The sequence below is a fragment of the Phyllostomus discolor genome, chromosome 1 (genome assembly GCF_004126475.2).
Source record: "Phyllostomus discolor isolate MPI-MPIP mPhyDis1 chromosome 1, mPhyDis1.pri.v3, whole genome shotgun sequence".
In the NCBI taxonomy this organism is placed as follows: Eukaryota; Metazoa; Chordata; class Mammalia; order Chiroptera; family Phyllostomidae; genus Phyllostomus; species Phyllostomus discolor.
In genome coordinates this window covers 129,523,239-129,534,174 of record NC_040903.2, presented here as the reverse complement: position 1 = coordinate 129,534,174, position 10,936 = coordinate 129,523,239, and the positions used below count along the sequence as shown (strand labels likewise).

Genomic DNA, 10,936 nt, shown 5'->3' with positions numbered 1-10,936 from the left:
GTATGCCATATGTAGTATACACTGTATTCTTATAATTAAGTAAGCTACAGAAAAGGAAATGATATTAAGAAAATCAGAAGATCTAAGATAGTGGAAGAGCAAAAACAAAAAATATCCAGAACTGACAGAAAATTGAACTGTATGGAAGTCTCACAACCAAGGAGTTAAAAGAAGAGGCATTCATACAGACTGGTATGAGTAAAGGAGACAGGCAGTCAGGGTGGAGAGGCTTCCCAGAAAGGTGGCAGATGGGGTGGGTGAGGTGGCAGTCCCATGTTCACATCAAAATAAGCTGGAAGGAACAACTAGGGAGCGAGACAGGCCATGCAACCCAGGATTCCAGTGTAGGAAACTAAAGCCTCAAAACTTCTGACTATAAAATGCTGTGGGGGTTGCACTGGCAGGAGAAATTCCCAACATAACAAGAGAGTTTGTTGAAGAGACCCATGGAGTCCTAAAGCATATACAAGCCAACCCACCTGGGGATCAGCACCAGAAGGGCCGAATTTGCTTGCAGTAGCACAGGGAGTGACTGAAAGTAGGTCAAGAGTCAAGCAAATGGCATTGTTCCCTCTCCAACTCTTCCCCCACATACAGTGCCACAGAGTGAAGTTGGTTGCCCGCCATGACAAATATACAAGACTCCACCACTTACAATATAACAGCTGCACTGAGACAAAGAAATACAGCCTAAATGAAAGAACAGAACAAAAATCCAGAATATGAATGAAGTAATGAGGAGACAGTCAACCTATCAGATGCAGAGTTCAAAACACTGGTAATCAAAATGCTCATAGAAGTTACTCAGCATAGACACAAAACAGAGAGAGAAGTGAAGTCAATAAACAGTGAAATAAAGAAAAATATATAGGGGACCAACAGTGAGGGGAAGGAAACTGGGACTCAGATCAACAAATTGAAACAGAAGGAAGAAATAAACATTCAACCAGAACAGAATGAAGAAAAAGAATTCCAAAAAATGAGGAGAGGCTCAGGAACCTCCAGGACAACCTTAAATGTTTCAGCATCTGAATCATTGAGTTCCAGAAGTAGAAGAGGAAGAGTAAGAAATTGAAAATTTATTTGAAAAAATAATGAAAAGAAACTTCCCCAATCTGGTGAAGGAAATAGACTTCCAGGAAGTTCAGGAAGCCCAGAGAGTCTCAAAGAAATTGGACCCAAAAGGAACACATGAAGACACATCATAATTAAATTATTCAATATTAAAATAAGGAGAGAATCTTAGAAGCAGCAAGAGAAAAGGAGACAGTTGCCTACAAAGGAGTTCCCATAAGACTATCACCTGATTTCTCAAAAAGCAAGAAGATTCCTCTCCAGGCAAGAAGAGGCTGGAAAGAAGTATTCGAAGTCATGAAAGGCAAGGACCTACATCCAAAATTACTCTATCTAGCAAAGCTATCATTTAGAATGGAAGGGCAGATAAAGTGCTTTCCAGATAAGGTCAAGTTAAAAGAGTTCATCATCACCAAGTCCCTATTATATGAAATGTTAAAGGGACTTAACTAAGAAAAAGAGTAGATCACAACTATGAACAATAAAATAACAACAAATGCAACTATCAACAACTGAACCTAAAAGCAAAAACAAACTAAGGAAACAACTAGAACAGGAACAGAATCACAGAAATGGAGATCACATGGAAGGTTATCAATGGGAAGAAGGAGGAGGGAAAATAGAGGGAAAGGTACAGGGAATAAAAAACATAATTGGTAGGTACAAAATAGACAGGGGGAGGTTAAGAATAGTATAGAGAATGAAGAAGCCAAAGACCTTGTATGTACAACCCATAGACTTGAACTAGGGTGGCGAAGGCAGGGGAAAACGATGGTGGGAGGAAGGTTGCAGGGTGAAGGGGGAGAAAGAGGAGAAAAAATGGGACAATTGTAATAACATAATCAATAAAATATACTTAAAAATAATAAATGGATTAACAATGAGATCAAGGAAGAAATCAAAACGTTTCTGGATACAAATGAAAATAAATGTAAAACAGCCCAAAACTTATGGGACACAGTGAAGGCAGACCTAAGAGGGAAGTTCATAGCAATATAGGCCTGCCTATAAAAGACAGAAAATTTTCTTTTTTTTTAAATAGATCAGTTATTTAATTAGGTTTTTCAAAAGAAATTTAGAACTTCATTTTGTGAGGATAGAGGCCATTTGTGAGGGCAAACACCGAGCGGAGGTAGCCCTGGAGCTGGGGGATAGCTTTGATTTTTGGCAGAATTTGTGAGTCCACGGCTTTCTGATTGAGCCTGCGCTACTCCGTAACCTCGTATTTCTCTTTCTTGGTGTCGAAGATCTCCCCCTCCTGGTGTCTGGGCTTGCACAGCTTCTTCTTGAAGTAAGCATCAGTAAGATGCTTGGGAATTTTCACACCACTAATGTCGATTTTGGTGGAGGTGGCGATGGCAAATTTCTGGTGTGTTCTACACAGAGGAACTCGATTATAGGACAGAGGTCCAGTCACAAGTAGCAAGCCACTGCCCAGCTGCTTCAGGAAAATCAACCTCTTGCCCCTGTGGCGCCCAGTGAGGATGGTCAGGATGGTCCTGGGAGTGATGCTGGCCCGCAGTTTTCTCTTGTGCTGACTGAAGGGCTTCTTGCCGTGGCTCAGCAGCTTTCTTGGCATGTCTTCAGTGGGATAGTACCTAGGCATTTTACAAAGTTTAACCACCCGGGTACCACCATTCTTGTTGCCACCAACTGGCTTAGTGACAGTAGCCATAACTTTCTCCTTCTTTTTCTTTTCAACCCTGGATTTAGCTGCGGAGTATTTCCTCTTGTACATGGCTTTTCGGAAATACATGGCTGACCGGGAATACCTGCCAATCCCTCTGATGAGGACAGGGTTTCGGCTGCAATGGGGCTTCCCCTTCTTAGGCGTCTTAGCCTTGAGGTTCCCCTTCTTAACCTTGCCGCCAGCATCAGCCTTCTTGACTTGGGGTTGCTTCTCCTTAGTATCCGGCTTTTTGGTTTTTTCACCCACCATCTTGCAAGATGGGAAAGAGCAGAAAATTTTCAAATAAATAATCTTATCTAACATCTACAAGAACAAGATGAACAACACCAAACAAAGCCCAGAGAAAGTAAAAGGAAGGAAATCATCAAGATCAGAGCAGAATTAAATGACATAGACACTAAAAGAACAATTCAAAGAATCAATAAATCCAGGAGCTCGTTCTTTGAAAAAACATAATCAACAAGCCTTTATCCAGACTCATCAACAAAAAGATAGGGCCTAAACAAATAAAACCAGAAACAGGAGAGGAAAAACTACAATGGATATCACAGAAATGCAAAGGATTGTAAGAAATTACTACAGTAACTATATGCAAAGAAATTTGACAACCTGGGTGAAATGGACAAATTTGTAGAAACATATAAGGCTCCAACACTGAATCACAATGAAGAAGAAAGCCTGAACAGACAGATGACAACTAGTGAAATTGAAGCAGTAATCAAAAAACTGCCAGCATACAAAAGCCCTGGACTGGAGAGCTTCACAGGTGACTTTTAACAAACATTTAGGGAAGAGCTAACTCCTATTCTTTTCAAACTATTCCAAAATGTTCAAGAAGAGAGTAGACTCCTATATTCATTTTATGAGGCCACTATTACCCTAATTCCAAAACCAGTAAAGACACAAAAAAGATAACTACAGGTTATTATCACTGATGAACATAGATGTTGAAATCATCAACAAAATATTGGCAAACCAGATCCAGCCATACATTAAAAATATCATACACCTCATATCATACCATACACCTCATTCATATCATACACATATGATCAAGTGGGAATCATCCCAGAGATGAAAGGACAGTATAATATTGGCAAATCAATAAATATAATATGCAGCATTACTGAAATGAAAGGCAAAAAGTACATAATCATATCAATAGATGCAGAAAAAGCAATTGATGAAGTACAGCACCCATTTATGATAAAAACACTCAGAAAAGTGGGAGTAGAGGGAGCATCCTTCAACACAATAAAGGCCATATATGAGAGACCTACAGCCAACATCATACTCAATGTGCAAAAACTAAAAGTTTTTCACTAAGACAAGGAATAAGACAAGGGTGTATGCTTTCATCGCTCTTATTCAACATAGTATTAGAAGTTCTCACCACAGCAATCAGACAAGAAAAAGAAATTAAAAATATCCAAATTAGAAAGGAAAAAGTAAAACTCATTTGCAGATTACATAATAGTGTACACAGAAAACCCTATAGGCTCCACCAAAACACTATTCAACCTAGTAGGTAAATTGGGCAAATGCATATTGACATGGGATACTAAGTCAATATTCATAAATTGAAGGCTTTTTTGTATACCAATGTTTCAAAAAGAGTAACTACAGAAAAAATCCCATTTACTACAGCAACAAGAAAACAAAGTACCTAGGAATATATTTAACCAAGGAGATAAAAGACCTGTACTCAGAAAACTACACAACACTGAAGAAATTAAGAAAGACATAAACAAATGGAAGCATGTACCCTGTTCATGGATTGGAAGAAATAATATCATGAAAATGTCCATACTGCCCAAAGCAATCTGTAGAGTCAATGCAATCTCTATTTAAATGTCAATCACATACTTCACAGATTGAGAACAAATATTTCAAAAATTTATATGGAACCGAAAATGACCCCAAATAGCCTCAGCAATCTTGAGGAAGAAGCACAAAGTAGGAGGGATCACAATACCTGATGTCAAACTATACTACAAGACCATTATAATCAAAACAGTCTGGTACTGGCATAAGAACAGACACATTAATCAATGGAACAGAATAGAGAGCCCAGAAATAAACCCATGTGTCTATGGTAATTAATATTTGACAAATGGGGCAGGAACATAAGTGGAGTAAATATAGCCTCTTCAACAAGTGGTGTTGGGAGAACTGGAATGGTACATGCAAAAAAAAATGAAACTAGACCAGCAACTTACATCATACACCAGAATAAACTCAAAATTGATAAAAGACTTAAACATAATCTATGATGCCATAAAAGTCCTAGAGGAAAACATAGGAGGGAAATTTCAGATATCCCATCAATACATCCCCTATGGCAAGGGATATAAAGGAAAGGATAAACAAATGGGACAACATCAAAATAAAAAGCTTCTGCATTGTTAAAGAAAATGTTAACAAAATGAAAAGAGAATCAACCATCTGGGAAAACATATTTGTCGATGATAACTTGGACAAGGGTGTGATCTCCAAAATATATAAAGAACTCCACATCAGGAAGAAAAACAATCCAATTTAAAAATGGGAAAAATCCTGAACAGACACTTCTCCATGGAGAACATACAGAGAGCCCAGAGACATATGAAAGGATGCTCAGCATCAGTAGCCATCAGAGAGATGAAAATTAAAACCACAATGACATACCACTTCACACCAGTCAGAATGGCCATCTTAACAAATCAACAAACAACAAGTGCTGGCAAGTGCTGGTTGTGAAGAAAAGGGAACCCTAGTGCACTGTTGGTGGGAATGCAGACTGGTGCAGCCACTGTGGAAAACAGTATGGAATTTCCTCAGAAAACTAAATATGAAACTGCCTTTTGACCCAGCAGTTGCACTGCTCGGTTTGTATCCTAAAATCCTGAAACACCAATTCAAAAGAACCTATGCACCCCTGTGTTCATAGCAGCACAATTTACAATAGCCAAGTACTGAAAACAGCCTAAGTGCCCATCAGTAAGTGAGAGAATCAAAAAACTATGGCCCATTTACACAATGGAATACTATGCAGCAGAAAGAAAGAAGGAACTCCTACCTTTAGCAACATCATGGATGGAACTGGACAACATTATGCTAAGTGAACTAAGGCAGGTGGTAAAAAACAAATACCATATGATCTCACCTATAAGAGGAATCTAATGAACAAAATAAAAAATTGAAGAAAATAAAACTAGAGGCATGGAAACAAAGAACAGACTGACAGCAACCAGAGAGGGTTGGGGAGGAGGATAAAGGGGGAAAGAAGGGGAAGCATCTTATCCACAAACAGGGATACATGACCCATGGATATGGACAACAGTGTGGAGATTGACTGTGGGAGCAGGGGGTGGTCATGGCAGGGGAGAGCAACAGTGGGAAATTAGGACAGCTATAATAGAACAATGATAAAAATATTTTAATCATAAGGAAAAGAAAACACACTTACATTATTTATTGAAAAAATCCATGTATAAGTGGACCATTGCAATTCAAAATCATGTTGTTCAAGGGTCAACTCTATATGCATTTATCACATTCTTCCAGGTATCATTGTATTTTTATACATCTCAATTTCCCAGTTGTGGTCCCAATTGAGACTACAAACTCTGAGAGAGGACAATTACCTTATATTAAAGGAATTTTTTTTCCTTAGAGAATATAACAAAATGCTTTACACATAGTATGTATTCAGTCCATGGGATGAATTATAATTCAAGCATAACTATCCCACAAATGTTTTAAGGATAAAACAAATTTAACATGCTTTTCAAAGTAGTCAGCTGAGGCAAAGTCTTTGTGTTAGGTAACTGAGACCAGTAAGTTTCCAATCTAAACTCTAAAATCTAGACAATCGAATAAATTTTTGAGATTTAGAAGCCTTTTCATGGGCTTCTGATTTACTTTTTTACCTGTTTTAGGTAGCTTTTTTGTGACTGAACTTATAGTCAGAATCCTAAATCAATGTACACATCCAGCTCACTTGACACATGTTTATTGAGTCATGGCTAGATTCTTGGTAAAATATAATGTGTGAATGAGTGAAGGATGCTGTCAGTGAGTAGCTCAGTGACACCAGAAAGATGCTGAGCTGTGTTGCTTGGACTCCAGGCATTGATTTTATCTTTATTTTTATTTGTATTCTATTACAATTGTCCCAACTTTTCCCACTTAGCCCTCCTCCACCCATCCCACCCCCCACTACAGGCACTGATTTTCACATGGAGCCAGAGCATCAGTTGTTCCTCCAGCTCCCTTGAGTCTTCCACATGATCTGAAAAGTGAGCTAGTTGCATGATACACAACATACATCCACATCAGCCCACAAAAAGGAGCCATTGAGGCCCTAGTAAACTGAGGTCTTAGTTTTATAGCAAAGACTCATCTCAGAGCCCACTAGCTTCACTCACCAGACAGCCAACGTAGGAAGAAATGCTCCCTTACTCTAGAAATCTCATCATAATTCCACTTCTGTCATTGTCCTAGTATAAGATCATAGTATCTGGAACATCATGGCCAGGCCAAAAATAAATGACTAAAGGAGCATTCTACCCAGAAATGAACATTTTGTATACAACATACATCCCTGGACTTCAATAATATAAAATGTTTTTCATATTACATTCTCCAGTTACACTCAAATCCAATAGTTAACAGCTTTTCAATAATTTGGAATTTCATTTTAGGATAAGAAAAAGTAGCTCGACTTTATTTCTGAACACGTAGACATAAAAGCCATCTCTATTTTTTTAATTCCCTGTTGGAAGTTTCAAAAAGTTCTTTGATTTTAACTTATCCTTTACATTTTTAAACCTAATACTAAAGAATCACTGTAGCTTATGTACCTTATGAAACTATACCCAGTATTTCTTAATTGTTCTCTGCAATAAAATGTTTGGCTGTGTGTATTTAAGTAAAAAGATTAAAAAGCAAAAAGATTAAGGAGCTAACATAATATCAGTAATTGAATCCTTCTCAAAAGCCAATTTGAACAAACACATACATTACATCCTTATCAATAGTATGTCATGGACAGTTTTAGAACCATCCAAGGTCTTCTCAGAGATTGGTTCAAGCCATTTGAACTGTAGTGTATAATTGCATATTCTCTGCTGTACTGCCATGGTATTCATTTTGTCTCATGTTACATGTTTTGGAAGAACCCCAGTTTTCAGATATTTTCCTGCCAAGCACAGCACATTACAGTAAATTATATATATCCTGGCCAGGTGGTTCAGTTGGTTGGAATGTCATTCCACAAACCAAAAGGTTGAGGGTTCAATCCCCAGTCTGGGCCCATGTCTGAGTTGCAAGTTCAGTCCCCAGTCAGGTTGTGTACAAAAGGCAACCAATTGATGTTTCTCTCTCTCTTTTTTCCTTCCTCCTCCTCCTTCTCCTTCTTTTCTTCTTCTCTTTCTCCTCCTCCTCCTCCTCCTCCTTCTCTCTCTCTCTCTCTCTCTAATCAATAAGGATGTCCTCAGGTGAGGATTAAGATAGATGATAGGTAGATAAATGATAGATAGATACATAGATAGATAGATAGATAGATAGATAGATAAAAATAAACTGAATGCAAGTAATTTTAAAATTTGGGAGATAACCACACATAGGTAATATAATTTCAGTGCTCTCCTGAGCATTTACAGACTTGTCCTCAATGCTGGGCTTATCTGTGTTACACTTAATAAAAACTAATTTATTAACAAAGGTATAATCCTACACTCTCCCACAAAGACTTTTCTCCCAAAGGAAACTTTGAAATAAAGGAAAGAAAAGTATGACTATTAGTTAATATAACAGATGGCAGAATGACATTCCAAACAAGCATGGCTGTAATTAATGTATGTGAAAATACCCATTCAATAGAAAAATCTCTACAGCACCAAGTAGAAATTCTAACCAAATCATGGCTTTTTATAACAAGTCCTCATTATTTTTATAACCCCAGAGATTGTTATCCAGTTGGAATCTAATGATTCAGCCACACCTACTGGATAGGTACCCCTAAACAAAATATTTACATTACTATTTCAGGTCTCCTCTGAAAATGGCCTCTCTGAGCCCTGATAGCTTTATTTCTATTGTGTAAATCATAATTGGTTGGATGAAGAATAAATACTCAACACAATTAGCATAATCAGATTTCTTCAACTGAAAAATTTGAAACTGGAATCAAGTAATCTAGTAAGCAACCTGCCTATCTGGGCACTCTGGATCACAGCAGAAAATGAATCAGTGCTGGGGCTGGAGGGAGGAACAGAGAAGGGAGGTGCTAGCTTTCCAGTCTTTGTAGCTCCTTTGCAGTGCCTGCTGCTTTCCTGCTGTTGGTGATATGCTTCTGTCTCCTTCTAATAAATTTCCTCAGCTTGTTTAATTCTCCTTGCATTGACTTGTTATCTAAAACCCACCGCCTTAAGTAATAATTTATCTTTACATTAAATTAGTTACTCTTGTAATTTTATTTATCTACATCTTATCTCCTCACCCAAAGCTCCCTGAGAGCACAAACTAATTTTTATATTCCTTGCATCTACATACCACACATACTAATAATATATTGAGTATATAAATTTACATTCAATATATTAAATGAATTTTAATATATTACTTAAATATAGTAATATATTAAATATAAGCAGACTTTAAATACTTGCTCATTAATTATGATTCCATGTTGACATTTTCTTTCTATTCAAAAATGTTATTGTTTATAGTTATGATCCATTGTATGACCTACATACAAATACATATGTTGTTTTTGAAGTGTTTCCTCAGTATTTGCAAACACCAGAAATTAACCTCCTAGCTCTGTTTTTCAACATTTTGGATGACAGATTGTGTTATGTGCAGTCCCTTATTACCACAACTAGTCCATGCTAAAATGCTAAGTAAGAAAACCAAAGAGTATCTCTTGGGAGAATAGAAACACTGCCCAGAGGGGCAGTGAGATTCCCTCTGTCTGGGAAAAAGTTTGTGAAGCCATGTCAGAAAGACTTCAGCTAAGTGAACTCTTTGCTGGTGGTGAGACAGACAGGGGCCAGCTTTAGTGATCTTCCACCTTTTTTGCTTAAGGTTTCTTTCCAGCCTATGACCATCATTTCTTCTCTTAAAATTACCTCTCTCAGCTATTTGACATGGACCCCTGATGGGTCTATTTGTATTATCTAATCCCAAAAAAAACAGGGTCAGGTCTTTGCTTATTTGCTTGAGGTCCTCATATTTATACTTTTCTAGTCCCAATAAGAGTGATATTCTCATTTCTTCACCCTTAGATCAAACAATAATCTCCTAGCAGTACTCTTTAGTTTATCTCATTTATTTTCAATTTGTGTTCCCTAATGCTACAAGTTCTAAAGTTGTGTATTTCTGTATCACTGTTGTTCTCAGAAATCAATATAGTTCTCAGAGGCCAAAACAGATCTCATTTACCCATTTAACCTAATTTCATACTATGCTCATTCATCCATTCAACAATGTGTATCAGTCACCTGCAAGGGCAGGCATTCGCTAAGCACTAGGAACACAGTGAGGAACACAGACAAGTGAAGAGGATACAGTATTGTAGTGCTAACTGGTATAACAGAGATATGCATAAGATGCTAAGAAAGCATTCAAAGGGAATACCAAAACCATTCTGAATTGGTTTGCCAGAAAAGTTTTTCTAAAAAAGAAAACGATACCCAAAAATGAAATCTAAAGAGCAAGTAGTTATTACATCATTGTGAGCAAGAAAGTAGTCTTGGGAATGTAAGTTGTAGGAATATGGAGAAAGGAAAGTATTGTAGGCAGAAAGAAATATGTGCATGGGCCAGTAAGCAGGTGGTGGCAGTGGATATGAAGAAAAGTGGATAAAGATAGGTAGAATCAATGGGACTTGGTAACAGATTGAAGGTGGGAGGTGAGGGAAAGGGAGGTACCAAAATGACTACCAGATCTCTAGCATGAGCAATTGCATGCCCAGGAGTATCCTATTGTAAGATGAAAATAAGTGCTTGATAAGAAGATCATAAAGTCTAAAAACTTTTGTTTAATATGGCATCTTGGGTACAGGTAAGAATATTTTAAAAGTTAAGCTCTTGCAAAGAATGAATCAACATTTATAGGAAGATATGCACCAAAGAGTTAACATTTTCTAAGTCATTGTGGTGATCTATTTCCTTTTCTATATATTCT

General features: G+C 37.4%; 1 protein-coding gene across 1 annotated transcript; it reads right to left on the bottom strand.

The window, feature by feature from the left end:
- Window positions 1-2,101: 2,101 nt before the first annotated feature.
- LOC114492678 (60S ribosomal protein L6-like) lies at window positions 2,102-3,013 on the bottom strand. Its single transcript, XM_036028985.1, is given in 1 exon segment — window positions 2,102-3,013. A coding segment is annotated over 1 exon segment (864 nt). The 3' UTR covers window positions 2,102-2,149.
- Between the last annotated feature and the right edge of the window lie 7,923 nt (window positions 3,014-10,936).